Source organism: Chroicocephalus ridibundus, chromosome 16 (assembly GCF_963924245.1).
Source record: "Chroicocephalus ridibundus chromosome 16, bChrRid1.1, whole genome shotgun sequence".
Lineage (NCBI taxonomy): Eukaryota > Metazoa > Chordata > Aves > Charadriiformes > Laridae > Chroicocephalus > Chroicocephalus ridibundus.
In genome coordinates, this window is record NC_086299.1 from 2,925,571 (window position 1) to 2,945,423 (window position 19,853).

Consider the following 19,853-nt stretch of genomic DNA (forward strand, 5'->3'; position numbering starts at 1 on the left):
GGGAGGGAACGGACACTCCTGCTTGTGCCCTTGCTTTCTGCTGAGGGTTTTTTTCCAGCCTGAATCAACAGACAAATTATGCCTGGAAAAAAATGACCAGAACCAGAAAACAAAACTGGAAAGAGCTCACCACGTGGTTACCTCGTCCAGCTCCGTGCTCCAAAGTGGGGTCAAATTTACACCTCCTGCTCCCCAGGCTTTACCTGTCTGCAAAACTCCCCCGATGGAAGCAGGGAGGGATTATCCAGGCCTCTGACTTCCCGAGGATTCGCAGGCTCGCCCCCTCTGCAACTGCGTGAAAGGTGTTTGGAGGAGGAAAAAAAATTGTATTTTGAATAGATAAGGCTGGAGACATGATTTTCTGCATGTTTACATGCGAAAACATGAAATTAATTTACTTGACACTGTAGCGTCTCAGGAGTAATTATCAATTTTTATAGCTTACATGAAAATAAATCTTTTTTTCCTTACAGCACAATGAGTATACGGTATGTACATTTGCTTATTTATATACACAAATATTTAAGTACATGAACACGTCGGGAAGTGACAAACAGGTTCTTTTCTGCTCTACAAAGCACTGAAGGAGACGGGTACTTTTTGGCAGTCCCTCGGGACAGGGGGGTGCGTGGCAGTCGCTGGCGGGGGTCTCTGCAGGGGGGAGGGCTGGGTCCTTCCTGCGGCGATGGAGACCCGGCGGGTTTGGGCACCACGGAGATACGGAACGGGGGTGGGTAAGCAGTAACCAAGGCTGGTCTCACAAAGAGAAAAACGTCTCTACGCCACGTCCGTCGGCTGCGGGACCCTCCGTTAAAACACAAACCGCTGTGAAGCACCAGCAGGTGCCCCCCCCCCCCGGCGGCGTTGGGTCAGCTGCCATTGCCGCCCGCCGCCCCCCAGCTCTGCCGGAGCCACCGCCGAGTCCTCTCGTGGCTCGGGGCCCTTCTTTCTCGCACCGCTCGCAGTTCCCCTCTGGACAACAAAATTACACTTTTCCAGACACCCAAGGCTGAAAATATTTTTCATAGAGGGGTTCATTTCCCCCCCCCGGGTCTCTCGCTGCTGCCTTCTGGAGACCCTCAGTTGATCTCCCCCTCCGTGAATTCTTCCTTTATGGACTGTTTGCGAGATTTGCAGTCCGGGAGGTCGAACCCAAAGTCTGCCCACTCGTCGGCCCCGCCGCGGTTGGGGATGGTGATGGTGTGGCGCACGCGGAAGTGCACGGCCTCCATGACGCGCTGCCGCTGCAGCTCGCCCGAGCTGCCGATGGAGATGGTGGAGGCGTTGCTGCTGGAGCGGATGAGCTGCTGCGCCCCGTAGTCGTGGCTCTGCTTGAGCTCCTGCAGCCCCCTCCAGATGATCATCCTGTACTGCTCCGGGATCTTCAGTGCTCCGAGATCCTGGAAGAACAACACCGCTGAGGCACGGCCGGCAGGGACAGGACCGCGCCGGCGGGAGCGAGCCCCAGACCCCCGAGCTCGTGCTTTGGGGGACACACAGGCACGGTGCCCGAGCACCCGGCGGTGGCGGTGCTGGACCTCCCCTGGCCACGGCACCAAGCCCACGGGCACATCCCCACGGGCGATCTCTCATTCGTAACCAACGGCCAGTTACCCCAACACAGCTTTGCAGGTGAGAAAATTTTTTTTTTTCTGTTTTTCTTTGGGGTGGTTTCACATCCAACTGATGTGAAAGTGGGAGGGGGGGGACCTTTCCCCTTTGGACGCAGGTCGCGGGGCAGCGTGTGAAGCGTCCTGCTGTGTTCGCCCGGGCGAGCAGCCGCCGGCCGGGCTGGATTCTCCTCCGGTCCTGGACCAGGAGGTTGGAGCGGCGCCTGCCGCGGGGCCGGTGTCACGCACCGGCAGGGACAACGGCAGGCGGGTACGACGCCGGGGGCTGCGGTCGTAAAGCCGGACGAGGTGGATAACCTCGGGACCGGGGGCCCTGCACCAGAGCCATCACCGTCGTAGCGAGAGCTGCCAGAGACCCATGTTAATGCGGAACACAGAGACTCACGTGAGGGTTAACCAGAGCAGACAGCGAGTACGCAATTAGTAATAACAAATGCCGACTCGGACACACAGCTCAGCGGGCTGGGACAAGTTTTGGCCTTACCAAACCTTTCCTTTGACAGACGGTCACGGAGTTAGTTCAGAAAATGGTCCAAAACCAGGCTAAGGTTACACAACTGGCCCCAGCTACCAATGAAAAATCATCCTGTCTCCAAGAGCTGCATCGCCGCAGCCTGGTCTCGCTTCCCCACGGCGACTACAAACTGCCTGGGGGCAGAACGGCATCGGGGCAGGAGCTTTGTCTCGGCCAAAACACCAGCTCGGGGGTTTACAGGGCTTGCTACAGCTCAAAGGGTTTAAGCTTTATTTTTTTTCCCTCCTCCTCGTTACCCTGACGGCTGGGGAAGCCGCTGCCCCGGTGCCGCCCGCGCCATCATCCCCCAGAGGCTGCGCTTTGACCGGGGCGGCAGCGGAGGGACGATGCTCCGCGAGAGCTCAGGCGTTTCCAGCGTTGTTCCCTCCGCTGTTTTTCGCACCAGCTTTTGCCTGACCTGGGCTATGTCATTCCAGGGTTCCCTCGCACGAGTGCCCTGGGCTCAGCTCCCTTATTTCACCCTCTTTTACCTTAAAGATTAACAGGGAAGATGTAAAATCAGCTCCGATTTTAACCTCCCTGAACTGCCCGGGGGTGTTCCGCTGGCTCAGGGGGCTCAGGGGGCTCTGGGTTATTTTGCTGAGCAGCTCGGGCGGGTTTTCCGTGTTAGGTGGAAAATCTACCCGTTGTCTGCTCTGGGGATCTCGTGGCTCTTTTATTTCTGGCAGTCTGGAAGAACCAATCGAGACTCTCGTGGCTGCTACCGACGGCTGAGCGACTGCCAAATCCCGAGGACCAGAAGGGTGCACCAAGGGAAGGCACAAACCCTGGGAGCGCATATTCTGCGTGGCAGGTTGGTGCACGGTTTTCCCTTTCCTTTCAAACGGTTTTGTCCTTGCTTTTCAGATCGACAGCCGATAGAAACAAGTGGTAAGAACAGATCTCCCCAAAGCATTTACCTCTATGGATAGGTTCTGCAGGTGGTAAATATTCTGTAACCCTTGTGAGGTGAAATAGTCGATGCAGTTTGGACACCCCAATCCTGTCAAAAAACTGCAGAAAAAATTTGGAAAATAAAGCGGCGTTAACTTCTCATGAATAAAAGCTGTGCTCGCAACCGCCGTGCGGGGGGTCACTGAGACGTGGGGGGCGGCGGAGCTCGCCCCGGGCTGCCCGTCGTCTCTGCCTGTCGCCATCCCCAGTGCCACCGCCGTGGCCACTAAAGCCAAAGTGAAGCATGGGGTGACGTTCATTCCTAAAACTGCAATCTTTCTCCTGCTCTTCGGAGGTTTCGGCTGAGTAACTTACTGGGAATAACCGGAGCGCGGGGGGGGCATGCCCCGGTGCGGGCAGCGAGGCCGGTCCCTGCCGTGTGGAGCAGGGGGGGGTTGCACATCGCAGGGGCTACGGCTTCATGCCCCTCCGTAAACCGCCCGCAGAGCCCCCCTGCGTGGGTGGGGCGTCTGTCGGAACCTCCGGGGTCTTTCTTAAAGACCGAAGCGTTGGAAAGTGGGCGCAGACCTGTGGGCGCATCCCTGCTGGAAGTGAGCCACGGGGGCCCCTTTCCAGGCAGCGCCGGGAGGGAAGGGGAAGGGGCAGTTCACAAAGCTACAGGCCGGCGTGACATGCAGGAAAAGACTCTCGTTCGGATGCCTTTAATTTTTAATTAAGCGAGGATGGAGTACCCAGGTAGAGGCATGTGAGGGCAATAGAGGTTTCTAACTGGTAGGTAGCTGGGCTTTGGTTTCTGAGATGAGATTTCGTGAGCAGTGATTTCTCAGTTGGGACCAGTGGCCAGTTGACCAGTTGCTAGACAGATCTGACGGTTAGAGTGAGGGACAACAGCGAGAAACGTCAGAGGACAAGACAGACAGGGCCGCGGTCGCCTTCCCTACCTGACGAGGCTGGGGTCGGGGTTGTAGGGCGGCGGGGGGGTGCAGTGTGATCCGGAGACCATGGGCTGGGACGAGTGGCCGCCGTTCATTTCTCCGTTGGGTTGCATGGGGTGGCTGTTCAGCATCCCGGGTCCTGGGCAGTGGCGATGCCAGCGCAACAAACACGTCTGTTAGACATCGCCCCCGCCCCGGGACGACCACCCGCTCCCTCGGCAGGGAGCCCGGCGTCCGAGGGGTGGGAAGAGCCCCTGCGAGCACGGCGTGACGCCCGCCGCGGTGCCGAGGACCTTACCCATGGGCCCCAGGCCGGGCGCGGAGCCGGAGCCGTGCTGCGCCGGCTGCCCCACCAGCTGGTTGACGGAGGGCAGCTTGTTGATTCCCCCGCCGTGAACTTTATTCATGGGCGAAAGGACGGGCCCGTAGGAGGACGGGGTCTGCAGCTGAGTCCTGCTCGGGGGAAAGCAAGCGGGTGCTCAGCCTGCGGCGCGGGACGGAGCCGCCCTGAGCAACCCGGGGGTCCCCGCCGCCCCACCACCCCCCGGCCGAGGCTCCGGGCAGCGGAGGAGCTGCTTTGCACCCATAGCGGCTCCGCAGCCCTTGTCAGCCCTTGCTAAGCACGAGGCGTGTGGTAGCCATGCTGCGAGCCACGGGACCAGTCCCAGAGCGGGGCTGTGGCCACGGGCTACTCCCAGCCTCCCCCTGCCCCGGGGGCTGCTCCAGCTGCACTCACTGCCGCTGCAGGAGCTGCTGCTGCTGCTGCCGGTAGGAGTCAACCAGCTGCTGCGGGACCAGCTCCACCAGCTCCAGGCTCTCCTTTATCTTCATCAGGATCTCGAAGTTCTCCCGGCCTCGCACCTGGAGGAGGGAACAAGCCCAGGACTTCGCTTGGTTCCCCTCCCACCCGGCCACCTTCCCCGCGGCCCCTTTTCTCCACCCAGCCGCGTGAGGTGCAGCGTCGCTGTGGCCAGGGACTGTTTGGGGGTCCAGGGCTCCCTTGGACACAGGTATTCAAAGGTGCTTTTGCTCCTGTGCTCGAGGTCTGTGCTCAGCCCCCGTCGCTGCCACCCTGCAGGAGACCCTGCAACCCCGTCGTGCCCAGCATCGCATCCCCAGCGCGCTTCTCGCAGAGGGGACGGTGCCACTATCATCCCGAGCCAAGCCCTCAACCAGTGCAGCTCACCGACACTCACGGGCACGTAATACATCTCCTCCTCCCCGTGCCTCCGTTTCTTAATGCCGGTGCCCAGCGCTGGGATGCCCTGGGGGCTCTGCTTGAAGGCTGGAAGGGAGGGAAGAGCGTTACCGCGCTGTTCTCGGGGGCCGGGACGCGGCGGGGAGCACCCTGGCTCCCTGCAGCATTTAAGCTCAAGCCACGCAGGATGCTGGCGGCTCCCCTGGCTTCTGGCATTGGTGATGCCCCTTTATTAGTGATAATAACAGAGAGGAAATATACGTGGATATGAAAGCTCCATACAAACAGCTTTGCACTCTGGGAAAACAGAGCGGGTCCTGCTTATGAGACTTTAGATTTAGCAGAGGAAAATCAAAGCATCGTGTCTGGATGTGGATTTGAGCCCAAACATCCGGAGTGCAGTGATTTCGGGTGCGATGGGGAAGGAGCTGAGGCAGAAGCATCGCGTGGCTTCGAGCGGGAAAGGGCTGCTGGCCAGGAGCACCCTGCGCCCCCCTCCCTCTCTCGGCCAGGGACTCACTGCGTTTGTTGGCGTTGCCGTTTTTAGCTGCGCTCTCGTTCAGGGCCTGCTGCTCTCGGTAATGGTCTTCATCCGCTTTGCGGTCTCTGCCGGGACAGGCGCAGATCCGTCCCTCGAACGATCTCCTTCCTAGGACCTGCCCGCTGGGAGGAGAGAGAAGTTGGTGACCCTGTTTCTGCTCGGGAAGCGCATCGCGGCTCAGTCCGGCACATTACGGTCCAGCTTGGAAACCAGACCAGCAAAGTGCCGCCCCATCCCTCCATGTGAACGGATGGCTCGGGAAGCCATCGAGGCCCTCGGCAGCACTCTCCTGGGGAAGAGGAGCTCCTGGGGCAGAGGAAGGCTCCAGCTGCAGGGGGAGAAGCCGACGCTGGGCTGGGTCCCCAATCCCTCCATGCCAGCCCTTTTCCTGGCCGGCAGAGAAGAGCCTTTCCCCGGCCGCGGGCTGGGGCTGCAGGGGGCTGCCATGTCCCCATCCCCTCGGGGGGAAGATTCCTTCCCGAGGGACCCCAGCCCTCCCGCAGCGGGGAGGGACGCTGGTCCCTGCCCCCACAGCCACTCACTCTCTCGTCTCCAGGGTGATGATGATGAGGATGGGCCTCCTGTTCATTCCTCCCACGCAGCTGCTGTTGCACATGAAGTTGTACAGGATGGTGGTGAACTCGGTCCCCACCTGCCCGGGAAGGGAGAGCAGGCGCTGAGCGGGGAGTGATGGGGGGAGGCAGGAGACTGGGACCCCCCCGGGGAGTGATGTGGGGGGAGGCAGGAGCCTGGGACCCCCGGGGAGTGATGGCGGGGGGAGGCAGGAGACTGGGACCCCCGGGGAGTGATGGCGGGGGGAGGCAGGCTGGGACCCCCCGTGTCCTGGCCTGGGGCTGGTGCCTGGGCAGGGCGAGCAAGGGAGCTCTGAGGGGATGCTCTCCTGGGAGCACTGGGGAAGGGCGGTGTGGGGACGGTCCCAGCTGGGAAGAGGGGGCTGTACAAGGACTGTGGGGCCCCCCAGCGACAGATTGGAGGGGATTTCCCTTTGCATCCCGCTTCCCGGGAATGGGGTGCTCTGGGATGCTTCACAGGGCTGGGAGCTGAGGATGCCCACAGTGGCCACCGGTGTGGGGAGCAAGCGGGGGTGGCCTCAGAGCTGCCAGGGCAAGCAGGACACGGGCTCAGGACACACGTGTGCCTCCTCCCAAGCAGCCCTGTCACCGGCGGCGTCACCCTCAGCACGGGCAGAATTGCTGTGCCCCAGGCAGCGGCAAGCACCCCCGGGTACCTGCGGGGGCTCGTAGGGCACCATCACGCTCTGCCTTCCCGTCACGGGGTCGTCCACGTACTGGGAGAGGTTGTTGCCTTCCACCCGGATGAGGTGGCTGGCAGGGGCTGACTGGCCTGCAAGGAAACCCCCCCCCAACCCCGGTTAGGACGTGGCCGCCGGCGATGCTCGCCCTGTGCGTGCGAGGGCTGCAGGGCGGGCAGGGAGCCAGCCCCCCGGCCCCGACTGCGGCCCCCCCCCGCAGATGGGGCAGCCCCCGGCAGAGCAGCACTCACCGTCGTTGAAGTCGCGGCCGAGCTCGTGGTTGGGGCAGCGTTTCACCACCTCGGTGACGTGCTCTGCCTTCTTGTAGACGGGCATGGCCCGGATGATGGTGCCTGGGGGCGGGGGGGTGGACACCTTGATCTGGATGGGACATGTTTTTGCGATCTGGCAGTAGAGCTTCTTCAGCAGCGGGGAGTACTGGAAAAGAAGAGGCACCCATGGGGTGAGCGCCGCGGAGCCTGACGGGGCGGTGGATGCTCCCCCCGCTGCCCTCGGCTTCGGCGCGGGAGGAGGGGATGCTGCTGGACGTGCGATGAAACTCCAACTCTGCCGTGTGCGAAAAACGCTGATTTCTGTGGTGTAAAGCCGCTGCGGTGTAAATGTGGGGCTCCTTTCCCTGCTTGGGGGCTGGTGCGGGGCTCGGGCTGATGCTCCCGCATCCACCGAGAGACATTCCTCTTCCCTCGGCTGCGCTCGCCCACCCGCCCGCTGCTTTCTCACCCCTCCAAGGGAAATGCAAACACGGCAGTAAAGCAGCAAATTAATGACTTGTTATAAAGCCGATTGCCCCTCGCAGCCGTGCTGGAGGGCCCGTGCTGGTGCCGAGCTGCTCCCTGTGATGACGGAGGGGATGGCAGCGGCGCCCGGGCTCCCCGGCAGCTCCGCGAGGGATGGCAGCGCTGCAAACTGCTGCTGCACAGCCCCGGCGCCTCGTAGGGGACAGTGACCACGGGAAAATCAGCTTGTCTTTGCGGTAGCTAGGCTTGATATTTGGGTTTCCCCTGGAAATATTTAAATATGACCAAATTTGCCCACACAACATCTTATCCGCTTTCCACGTAAACCAGATACAACCACGCACTGGGTCCAGGGCCGGGAAGGGTTTCCCAGCCAGCCTGAGTGTTCTGGCGAAGCCGGAGCACCCGCTATGCTGTGATTTAGAGGAAATCTTGCTGAAAACCAGTGTAAAGCCTCACTCATGCGTCCTTCAGCCCTTTTTGGAAACGTTACCCTGAACAACGCACACAGCTCCCGGCTGAGCCCCGCGCTGGGAGCACCGAGGGCGCCGACGCACCACAGCCTAAGGAAGTCATGCTTAACGTCATTAACAGAATCACAGCTAATTATGCAAGACCTCGGAGTTTAATCCTGACTCGCACGTGTGACACAGACAGGTTTTGTCCTGACCACGACTCGGTCCTCGGCAGCCGCTCACGGGGGCAGCGGTGGCTCACAGGGGGACGTGGCGAGGAGGAGGATGCTCCGCAGGCAGATGAAGGCAGCGCCCGGAGACGCCTGTTGATAGAAAACGGTTCATGGCCACCAAAACACGCCCCGTGAGGGCACAAGGGATCTGCACGGTTAAGGAGCGAGGACCGTGGACCTGCTCAGCACGGGGGAAGCTGCTGGTGGCCATGAAAGTGGGAAGGGAACGACAGCCTGAAGAAAGCAGCGTGCCGGGGAGCCAGCCCTGCTCACAGCCCCGCAGCGCGGGTGCAGAGGGTGCAGAGCCCCTCGGCCATGGCGCCTGGGCAGCTCTGGGGGCCGGGAGCCAGCGCTGGGGCCGGGTCTGGTCCCACCAGGAGCCACCATCCTGCAGCGCCGGGCGCGAGAGGCTGCACGCCGCTGCGAGCAGGGGGGGGAAGGCAGGGCCTGTCCTTCACCTTCCAGTAACCGCCTGCGTCGGCTCCCAGGTGTGGGGATGTGCAATTCCCTTCCACCTCGCCAGTGCCATGCTGTTTTCCATCTCACAAAGAATGTGTTTGCTGTACAGGAGCCCACCCCTGCCGCGCGGAGAGCAGCCAGTCCCTGCATGGCAGGGCATGTTCCCGCTCAGAAGTATTTTATCTCATCCCCACAACACAGCGCCCGATGCCAAAAAAATACCACCGTGCAGAGTATTTGCGAGGATGTTAAAGCTTGTCCTCAGCCATCCCAGTACAGGTGTGCAGAGGCCAGCGAGGCTCCCCCCCTCCGCCGCGCTGCCAGCCGCCCCTCTGCCCTCCCGCTGACGGGGGTCCTGAGCCCCGGCCCCCCGAAGCCGGGGGACACCAGGGCTCGGCGGCGAGCACGGGACTGGTGGGGCATTGGGGAAGGCTCAGCCCTCGTCTTCCCACCGCCCTGTGCCCGATGTACCCACGCATCAGGCGGGTTTGCAGAAGGGTCTGCGCATCCCCATCCTGCTGCCCTTCCCGCAGGAGGGGATGCAGCCGCGGGCTGAGCGAGCCCCCCCTGCCCACGGAGGCTCCTACCAACCGGGGAACTGCTAACGGGGCTAACGAGATAAAGCATCCTCAGGTGGTGTCTCTAGGGAAGTTTCAGGGGGGATATAAAGGGGAGAGGCCCCTGCCAAGGGAGGCTGCAGCAGCTCCTGCATCCTGAGGATGCGTTGGACCGATGGTCGGCCGGCAGCAGGTACCAGCTCCCAGGGAGACAATGGGGTGGGCTGGCGGGGGACGTGGCCTAGGGGGAGCAGGGAGATGCTGTGGTCATTAGAGGGTGAGATCCGGGGGTGTAACATGAAGCCGAATGTGGCAGGAAGAATTAATCCCCGGTACTGGAGGCATGTGGGCTCGCCGGAGGGAGAGGATGCTCAGAAACACCACCTTGCACTGAAATCCCCGACTTTTGCACTGATACCTGATGATGCTGACTACAGCTTGACTCCGTGGCCAGGTTAGCCTCCCAGACACCATCCTGCATCTCCAGCTGGGATTGTGCTTAAGCTGGGAGTTCGGTCCTGCTCGGAACGCGGTTACTCCCCTCTGCCCGGCTGGAAGAAGCCGCTCTCGTGTGGCTGTGACCCATGTAGCTGCTCACCCCCAGTGTGACGGGGGGTTCACTCCCCCGTTTTGAAGAGCCAACATGGCAAAACAAGGGTTATTTGGAAGGGGGGCTCTTCCTTGCCAGGTGTTAAAATACTGACAACTCCTGTCAAAGGATCCTTTCATGTAGACATTCCCGGGCAGTCCTCAACATGCCTGGGAAATATAACTGCTCTGGAAGAGTAGAGGTGCATTATGGCAAGTTCTTTGGTAACAAATTCTCTCATTATACCATGTTATGACATGGATAAATCTCTGTTAAATAGCAGAGCGATTGCCCCGCAGGGAGAAAGGCTGCCGCTCAACACAGGCATGCCTCCACTGATAACCTTATCGTGTCTTAACAGCTCCAGGATTGCCTTCAAAGATCCTTCCACAATAACAAACTATTCTTTTAAGGAACTCCGTCCTGATAATTCTGGGTGAGGAAAGCCAGGGCTGTGCCCTGGGCGGCCGCGGTCCCGGCTCCTCGCAGCCGTCCTGCGGCCGCATCCCCAGCCGCTGCCGGGGCAAAGCGCTCCGGGTCTCGCAGCCCCGGCCCGTCCACGGCCACCGGGCACGTGAGGGTTATGGTTTTAGCATCCCAGGAGGCTCTACATCCCCTGCTGCGTTTGCAGCCAGGAAGAGCCCTCGGCAATGTATGGTGTCCATAGGGGACAGCAAAAGGCATGTCTTGCTCAGATGCCAAGCAGCGTAGGTGCCTCTGCTCCTACGTGGTCACCTGTATTCGCTATCGATCTGCCCCACGGGCATCTCTGTGCCGGGCTGGGCCACATCATCTGAGTTACTGGTACCGCACAAGCCGCAGCTGAAGCGTGCACCCCCGGCTTGCAGAGAGCTTGAGCTTTCCTCAAGTGCGACAGGAGATGGTCGCAAATGGAGCCCGGGAGATCAAAACGCTGATATTTCATCACATAGATGAGTGCAGCCGCCTCGCTGCTCCCTGCTCGTCCTTTGCCACGGCCACGCTCGTGCCGCCTGCGCTCGGGGTGAACCTCGGGCTGTTTGCTCGCATCCATCCTCTTCCCCAGCGTTCGGACAAGCTGACCTCTCGAAACCGGCCGCACGTGGCAGCCGGGTCACAGCCGGAGCTCCCGCTGCTGCCCCCGGGCACGGGAATGGCATCTCGGGACACCTGAGCACCTTCCCTGCGCCGGTGCGTCAACACTTCCCGACCTCAGCCCCTGGATTTCCTTCACACCTGGGGTACGTTCTGCCCCTGGGCACCTCCTGCCTTTATTTCCAGTTCCTGCTCTACCCTTCGGACCGTTGGCGCCTGCCTCCCCTGTCGGGGTGTTCCTGAGGCCACCTCTGCTCATGGAAAATGCCAGAGAGTGTCTGGTTTTGCACATTTGCGGCGCACAACGGGTTCTCGTGTCGGTGTGGCTTGTGGGTGCTGGATTGGTGTAAACAGCAGTAATAGCACCGCGCAATCTCCCTGAACCTCGCGTAAACCTGCAGAAGGTGTATTCCTCCGGGGTTTTCTGTAGTCATTCAGCTTTCGGGGTCAGCCCTCCTCTGCGGGGGTGAAAGCATAATGCCGCCTCTGCATCTCCCCCTTCCCTGCTACCATGGTCTGTCCTGCGGGGCAAAGCCGGAGCACTAGGAACAACTGGAAAAGCCAAATTACTTAAGCACTAGCAGGATATTGGCATTGACTGCTGTTTCTCTAGGGACTTGGCACCCCAAAGTGCCTTTACATGGCGTTTCTTTCACCTCTGCATTGAAACGCAGCTGCTTTTTGGGCAAGACGGACCCCACGCTGCATCAGTACTGAACACAACGGGAAACAGGCGCACGGGAGCGACGGAGCACCGTGGGGCAATCGGCCCTGCTGGGGTTTGCTGGGGCTACCTTGGTACCGCCGTACCCAAGGAAATGTTTTACACGTCACAAAATCCAAACGAGCTAATGCCCCACAACGGTTCGTGGCGACTGCTGTGGCTGCGGCCGTGAAATTAAGGAGAAATTAAGTCTCGGCATCCCTCGCTGCTCCCCCTGAGCAGGCTCCCAGGACCCGCTCTGGAAGAGGCCGCCGCAGTGCTCAGACCCACAACTGACCCCCCCCACACACAAGAGGCGAGAGCGGGGAGAGGTGGTTTTTTTTTTTCCCCGTGGATGCTGACAGCCTCGTGCACGAAAATAACCTGAATCTTCTGCGTGGAAAGACCTACCAGCAAAGTCCATCTCCGCCCAGCCCTCCCTGGGCAGCAGAACCGCTAGGAGGATGTGTCCCAACAGATTCGGAGCTGATAAAATCTTATTTATCTTCAACTGTTGACACCGAAGCGTCTCGACTTGCCTGCTTCGGGAGGGCTGCAGCCAAGTCCTCCTTTCTCTCTTGAAGGAAATCATTTGCTCAACAATTACTTTTTCCACAAATCCTCCCCCCTCCTGCCTACCAGCCTCCTCCTCCCCTACATTCCAGTCTCCTCATTAGCTCTACTCAAGACGTGTCCAGGACTGCAGTCAATGGATCCCAATAAAGCCACTAGCCTGGCAAGAGAGAGAGAAGAAAAGTGCTGCCTCCGGCTGCTAATTTCCTTGCGCTCCCCAGCAAGCAGCTGCGGAGCTGCATCCTGGGACAGGTTCGGGCAGATCGCAGCGGAGAGGTGATAATAATGTGTCTGTCATCTTACTCAGACATGTAGCATCTTGCAAACCGCAAATACCGTTAACCGGCTCGGACGAATCTGTTACGACAGATCCTGGAAGACATGCCGACTACAGAGCTAATTTTTTCTTTCTAATTTTTTTAATAACCATTTTTTAATCACCGGCCTATATAACTTCTCGCTCAGCTGGAAATTCCTCCCAAAGCTACTTTGCTGCTCGTTTACTATGAGCTGGGTTCGAATATGTCCAGTGCATGGCTGATGCCCGAGAGGAGCGCATCCGCCGGTGCCCGAGGCACGGGGACGTGGCAGCTGGGCAGCAGAGACACGGCCTGGGGACGGCTGTGAGGGACACGCCAACACCGGCCTCCCCGTGCCCCCGCACCACGGTGGGGATGCTTCGGGGTGATGGCCAGGGTACCACCAGCCGTGCCTGGGATGGGGGGGGCGGGTCTCAAGGTGCCTGGCAGAGCCCCTCTGCTCACCCTGGCCATAGGCGGCTACAGGGGACCCCTGTCACCCGCAGGTCCCCCAGCCCCGCTCCTGCGGGCGCTGGACCACCGGCGATGTCTCGGGGCTGCCCCGGCGGCAGACACAGCGCGGAGAGGCTGCCTGCGTTCTTCTACTTTTATTATCGTGCCATTACTGCTAATTAAAATCCCTTGGTTCACCCCCAAAGGAGTCCTCTCCCTTCCTTCCCGGGTGTGCGCATCCTTAAAATAACTGCCAACCAGGATCACAGCCCTTCTTAGTCACGGCTCAACCAGCCAGCGCCGGCACTCGGCGCTTGTTTTAGTCTCTTCTAGTAAGTCTGGCTCCTTCTGTGCGTCTGGATGCTCGGGTCCTCTGACCGAGCCGGCGCTGGAGTTCTCCCTCATCCAAAAAGGAAGTCGAAAACGCAGCAATGCGGTTATTTCATGCTGCATTATCGAGACTGGATATGGGGAGCAGGCTGGGAGGGGAGGGAAGCAGGGGCTGAGCGATTGGGAATCGCTGCTGGAATCAAAATGCAGAAACCAGAGCAGCGAGACCTGGACTCGGGGCGAGACTCCCGCATCTCGCAGCATCCCTGGGAGGCTGTGCCGAGCAGGAGGGAGCTGCTCCTGGAGTGGGCACGGGCAGAGGCGGTGGGTCGCTAAGGGCAGACCCAGCATCTCTCCCCACTCCTTTAGGCGCCGGGGGTCGGGGCTCCCCGTAACTCTTTCAGCCACGCTTCCCATGGCGCGGGATGCAGCCCCATGGGGTAAAACCCTCTGCTCCCACCACTGTGGCAGCAGGCCTCGCGTCTGCTCCCGAAGGATGCAGCCGAGGTGGGGAGCGCTGATGGCTGACCCATGGGACGTCCTCCACCGTCCTCCCCCTCTCTGCAGCCAGCGCCGGCGGTCACTGCGGGGCCAGAGCATGGAGATGCATTTCCTTCTGCAGCACGTTTATTATCTCTGTTCCTCCAGCAGGTCCCTCAGTCCCCGCCTCCCCCGTGTGAGTGTCAGATCCAGCGCAGAGGAACTGGCCGGAGCAACCTCATCTCCCTGGTGTGTCCTCTCCCACCTCCTCGGTCCCTGCACACAGCCTTGCCTTCCCGCTGGAGCCGCGCTTCCCAGTAAGTCGTTCCCTTGACCTGTGCATACCATACACATTCGAGATAGTGGAGCTGATAGCGGGATCGTGTTGGAACATCGCACACCGAATTCCTTTCCCTTTTTTCTTAATTCCATTGTGTCTGGAGCTCCTGGAGCCTCATCCACACCCTGCGCAAGCTGGTGGAAAGCCTCCAGTGGGCTGGTTCCAATGGGCTTTGGAGCAGGCTGGTGCTGAGGTTGCTTTCCTGCTTCTGGCACGCCAAAATATCCACGCTCTTCTGCCCAGCTACTCAGATGAAAACAAAGATGTTTATGGCTCAGAGGTAGAGCGTACCGAGCCGTGCCTGCCCCCTGCTCATCTCCAGATGACCGCTGTGGGACAGGAACCTCCCTAAAATATGGAAAGGTGCCAGAGTTTGAAGAGGGGCTCATTTCTATAGATGCTCCTGAAAGCTTTTCCCTCCTCTTTACAACCGCCTCTACCCCAACAAGCCTCAGACAGCAACCAGGAAGGGAGAACCTGTCTCCTGCCACACCGATGACTTCCATCCTCCTCATTCAGTTAGCATCACGCAAACCACCTCGGCCCCACACTCCAGCTGCAAGACCTGCAGAGCAACTGGAACCGGTTCAATACGGCAGTGTCCCACTGGGGAGCGCTGGGCGGAGGACAGGTTTGATGTGTGTGACTGCTGGACGCCGTCCCTCCCAGCAGGAGCATCTCCCCTCGGCTTTGAGCCTCTCCAGCCTTTCCATGGCAGGCTGCTTGCTCCCCGAAGCAGCAGACAAGACCCTGGACGTAGCTCGGACCCCCCCTGTGCCCATGCGCGGGCGAGGGGAGCCCCTGCTGGAGGCTTGTCCATCCCCCCCAGCGCCGGGGGCTCTGTGCGAGCCTGGGCAGCTGCCCTGCGCCAGGGGACGAGCTCCCGCATCCTTTTGCAGCCAGGCCACAGGAGGCCAAAGACTCTATTAACGCTTCTGCTGGCCCCCGCGCACGTGACAGCGTTTTAGAGGGGAGGGGGCGCTGAGCCGCCACAAACCCAACTTGAGAAAAATACTAATTATCTATCAGTTACCAGCTGGCCGGCGTGGCGAGGGGCTGCCGGTGAGAAAACAGCCGCGATCGGCTGGCGGCTCTAGCGTGTACGGGCAGCTCCGGGGCACCGGGAGTCCTGATAGCTTCCAACAAAGAGGCAGACTGCCGACGTGCCCCGTCTTGCCGCGCCGCGCTCCCGGTCCTCCTCCCTGCCTCTACCAGAGGGGGGCTTCGAACCTACAGGGAAAACCTTATTTTCAGCATCTGGCCGTTGCTCTCCGCTGATAAGAAGGCCATTAAAAATGCCCAGGGAGGCGGCGGCAGGCTGGAGGGCTCCCCGCGGCGCACACTGGTGCGGCCGCCCTGGGTGGGAGCTTGTGGTGACGTGCAGTGCTTGGAGCCCGGGCCGGGAGTCGGGACATCCCGCATCACCCACCCGCTGCCCAGCATCCCTCCGCAAGGACAGACCCGGGACTGGGAGCACCAGCCCCAAACCCCCGTCCCAAGTCTTCTCCCCTTCTCCATTCACCCGTTCCCTAAATCTTGAAATTCAGCGGTTTAAGGCTGGAGAGCACAGGTGGCGATCCTCTGGTCTGATTCCCTGCACCGCTGGCCTAAGCCCCCCGCCTCCTCGTCCTGCGCGGAGCCAACGGGGTCTGCTTGAAGCACGGCTTATCTTTCCAGAGATATGCAGACTCTTCATTTGAATACTTCAGGAGTTGGAGGATCCACCGCATTCCTTGGTAAATTGTTCCTATGGTTAATTATACTCACTGTTAAAAAATTTCCACCTTGTTTCTAGTCTGAATTTGCCTGGCTTCAGCTTCCAAGCACTGGATCTCATTATGTCTTTTTCTATTAGATTAAAGAGCTGTCTGCTATCAGAAACCATCTCCTGTGCAGAGGGCGATCGAGCCACCCTTACTCTTCCCGTGGAGACCTTTCATGCAGAACGTTTCTCTGGTATCGCCCCACAAGGCGTCTGTTCCAAATCTTTCCTCTTCTTTGGATTTCCCTCCCAAAGCTTTTCTGTTTTGTCAGCGGAGGGTTTGAAGTGCGGACACCAGAACTCCACGTGGACAGGGGCCTCGGCGGCACCTCGCTGCCCCTGCCCGGGTGATGCTCCCCTGCCCAGCGCCTGTGGAGCAGCCACCCCACCGAGCAGCCAGCCCACCTCCGTATGCTCTTTGGCCAGGAGCCCTGGGCTCCTCAGAGCCTCCTTTCCTAAGCACGGGAGAATGGATGACACCACATCCCCCGGAGGAACAGCCGGAGGGATTCAGCCAAAACCCTTCAAAACCAGGAATCTATTGGGCTACGCGCTTCCACCAACCAAAGCTCATGATTGTATCAAAAAAAACCAAAACCCCACGCCAAATCACTTGAGAAGATGACTCGCGTCGAACTATTTGGCTTGGCCTTGCCCGCGTGCCAGCTGTCAGTTCCTCCTGGGCTGGGTTCTCCGTGCTGCAGCCCCACGTTGGAGCTGGGGGTCCGGCAGAGCCTCCCCCCGGGGCAGGGGCTGCCGGCTGCCCCGAACGCTGCCGGCTGAGGAGCTCTGCCCCATTCTGGCCCAGCGCTCGCTACGGCCCTGGCGTTAATTACTTAGCGCAGTTCATCTTGACGTATTCCAAAGCCATGAGGCTTCCCCAGCTATGGATGAAGTCGGCAGTTTCACTGTTGTTCCTTTCACGGTGCTGAACCAAACCACGCCTGTCCTTTGGCGCACCGAGATGGGTAATTGGGTTGCCCTTGGCTGGGCCGTCACCGAGCTGCCAGGTGTCACTGTCCCCACCACCACCGACCGTCCGTTTCGCTTTCCTTCCCGAGGGCCTGCCTTTCCCAACAGCTTTCCTAGAACGCTGCTACACCCACACTCAGATTGTGTAGAGAATCACACTGCCTACAGACACCCTTATTTGTGTATTGACTGACTGGCAATATATAACTTTTTTTTTTTGGTGCTGAATTCCTTTCCCAGTTTCACCAGGACAGACTTTGGAGCGCAGCAGTGGCGGCGCAGGGCTCCATGCAGCGGGAGGAAGGCGGCAGCCCCATCTGCCAGCGGGAGAAATGCAGCTGTGACAGGGGGAGGTGGCGCGGATCTGGCTGTCACCGCGGCAGCACTGCTCGTCCTGCGGCAACCTCGGCGAGCTGGACCCTCTGCAGCCACGGCAGCGGTCACCGCTTCGAACGAAACATCCCCCACGCTCCCCAAGGTGCAAGACACTGCCGACCCGTTCTGCTCTCCACCAGGCTCAGCTTCAGCGCGGTGAGGTCTGGGCTGGTGGGCGCTAGTCCTGCAGCCAGCCTGCGTTCGGGGGACGCACAGTCACCCCGGCACGGCGGTTCGGAGGTCCGCACATCTCACCCACCGCCCTGCTGAGCATTAAAGCCAGCTCAGGCACTTAACTCCTTCGCTCTGACCACTTCCCAGGAGGGTCCCCCCCTTCCACCGTGTGCTCGGCAGCCTCAGCTCCCTCCCCGGGAGTGTCCTCTGCAGGTGCCTGTGGCTGCCCATGGCACATTTGCCGGCATCTCTCGGGTCCAGCTGCCCCCCAAGGCAAAGAGGGCTCTCAGCATCCCTGTGCTGCTGACTGCTCTGAAACCTTAGCGCACAGGCTTGAGGGGAAAAAAGCAATCTCGGCCTGATTAGCCCAGCTCCCAGCGGCACATGAGAGCTCCAGGAGCACGGTCAGCTCGGGGTGATGCTGAGACAGTCTGGGCTCAGGCCAGGGCTGTGGAAAGAGCCCAGGTGGCTCCAGTGAGGGAAGGGGCTGTCACGGGTTCCCTCGCCGCATGGGGCTGCCTCGGGGAGCCTCTTGCTGCTCCGCCTGCTCTCCTGGGGACAACCAGCCAAAATCGCCTTAGTGGCTTTTCTGATTTACTCCCTGCAGCTGCAACATGCGTCGTCTGGGACAGGGAAGGGTATTTCCTTACCGCTAACTGAAGCGAGCGGAGTACCTTTAGTAGGTGCTTTCTCTGTCTGTGGTGTGCCCCGAGGGTGTCCCGCAGCAGCCAGCCTGGCCCTGCCTGCTCCATCCCAACGCCACCCCCGGGCACCGGGAGCTGGGGACAGGGGCCAGCAGCCATCAGACACTTCCCAGCCCTCCGTGCCGGGACAGCTGGGACAAGACACCCTGCGTCGCTGTGAGCTCGGTTTCCATTGGGATGCTTTAGTGGCATGGGAATGCCTCCTTTCCCTGGGCAGCTTTACTTTTAACTGGTGTGAGGTATCCCCCAGTATCCCCAATCCAGGCTAGGATTGGGCTGGAGTCATGTCCTGCTCTGAGGACCTTCAGTTTATTAACGAAATGCATCCTTTAGCAACATCTTGCAAGCAAAGACAGTGGAAAAAAGTGAAGACTTAACTGCTCCTACAAGGGCAAGTCGTATTTAACGGCGGTGCTGGTCCTCAGCCCCGGTCAGCACGACTCAGCTGTGAAGCTCCGGTGACCGGACGCAGGAAGCTGCTCTGCTGCCCGAGCCGTGAATTTGGCTGCATTCAAACACTGGCTCGCTGACGGCTTTCCCCCCTCCGCCTGCCCCGTGGGTTTTGCAGGAGACAGACCCGGTGCTGCGGCAGCTGCCGTAGCCCGTCCCCTCCTGCCCGCGCTCACTGCCACACACCGGGACCAACACGCCCGGGCGCTGCCTGCAAAGCATCCGCGGATGCTTTCTGTCTACCATGCGAAGGACTGTCTTGGCAATTAAATACATCAGCTTCAGAAAATAGGTGTCATTATCACTCCTCAGGCTGATAACATCACTCCCGGTCGGCTCTGCCCGTTTCGTGCTAATGTCAAACCACCGCCCCGGAGGAAACCCCATTGCTCCCTCGCTGCGTCAGTTGTCCCGTCCCAGCCTTTCTGCTCCGCTAACGTTTCCCGAAGGAGAAAACCCACCTGCCTCGTGTGTGCGGGTGAGCGGCTCTCCCGGGTGCTCACAGAGGCGTCTGCCGCAGAAATGCCTCTGACACCGGCCACAAGTGCTGGTTTTTTTCTCAAAAACAGGGACGGCGCTACACTGAGCCAGGAAGTGAATTCAGGACCTTTTGCCCCCAAAAGCAAAGCAGTTGTCATAAACTCTGCCTGGTTCCTGGGTCCCCGGTCTGCAGAGGACTCCTGCGCCTGCAGACACGCGGCCGGTCCGGCGTGGACCCAACCGGCGTCTCCAGGACCAGGGTGCTGTTCCCGCCTCCCCCACGGCACCATGCCGGGCAGCCACCCCTCTCTGATTAAAAACCAACTCTGTTATTTTGCCGTGACTTCCAGAGATTAAGTCGCCCTTCTGACACGAGATGGAAAAGGACTGGAAATGCCGAGTGAGAATTTACAGCAAAGCTGAGGATGGCCCCAGTAGACGCGAGCAAGGGTCGGTCTCGCCCACTGCCTGGCCTCTGACAGCTGGCAAACGCGTGGGGAAGCACCAGGAGAACAAGGCAGGTCCTTCCCCAGGACGTTTCTCCAGCTTTGTGGTTTTCAGGGACATTTACCTGCAGTTTAGGGAATTGCTGTGAGAGAAATTACGTTCGAACTACTGGGCTTCAC

General features: G+C 60.1%; 1 protein-coding gene across 2 annotated transcripts in view; it reads right to left on the reverse strand.

Moving 5' to 3' along the window:
* Positions 1-563: 563 nt before the first annotated feature.
* Positions 564-19,853, reverse strand: part of TP73 (tumor protein p73) — a 29,200-nt gene continuing 9,910 nt past the window's right edge. The window contains exons 5-14 of one of the 2 annotated variants that reach the window (XM_063353699.1): positions 7,259-7,445; positions 6,984-7,099; positions 6,277-6,386; positions 5,714-5,856; positions 5,192-5,280; positions 4,732-4,856; positions 4,294-4,448; positions 4,002-4,134; positions 3,066-3,159; positions 564-1,400 (exon numbers count right to left, since the gene is read on the reverse strand). In XM_063353699.1, the coding sequence (XP_063209769.1) occupies positions 1,080-1,400; positions 3,066-3,159; positions 4,002-4,134; positions 4,294-4,448; positions 4,732-4,856; positions 5,192-5,280; positions 5,714-5,856; positions 6,277-6,386; positions 6,984-7,099; positions 7,259-7,445 (1,473 nt within the window). In that variant the 3' untranslated portion in view covers positions 564-1,079. The remainder of the gene's footprint in view (positions 1,401-3,065; positions 3,160-4,001; positions 4,135-4,293; positions 4,449-4,731; positions 4,857-5,191; positions 5,281-5,713; positions 5,857-6,276; positions 6,387-6,983; positions 7,100-7,258; positions 7,446-19,853) is intronic. The other variant, XM_063353698.1, reaches the window with a different exon arrangement.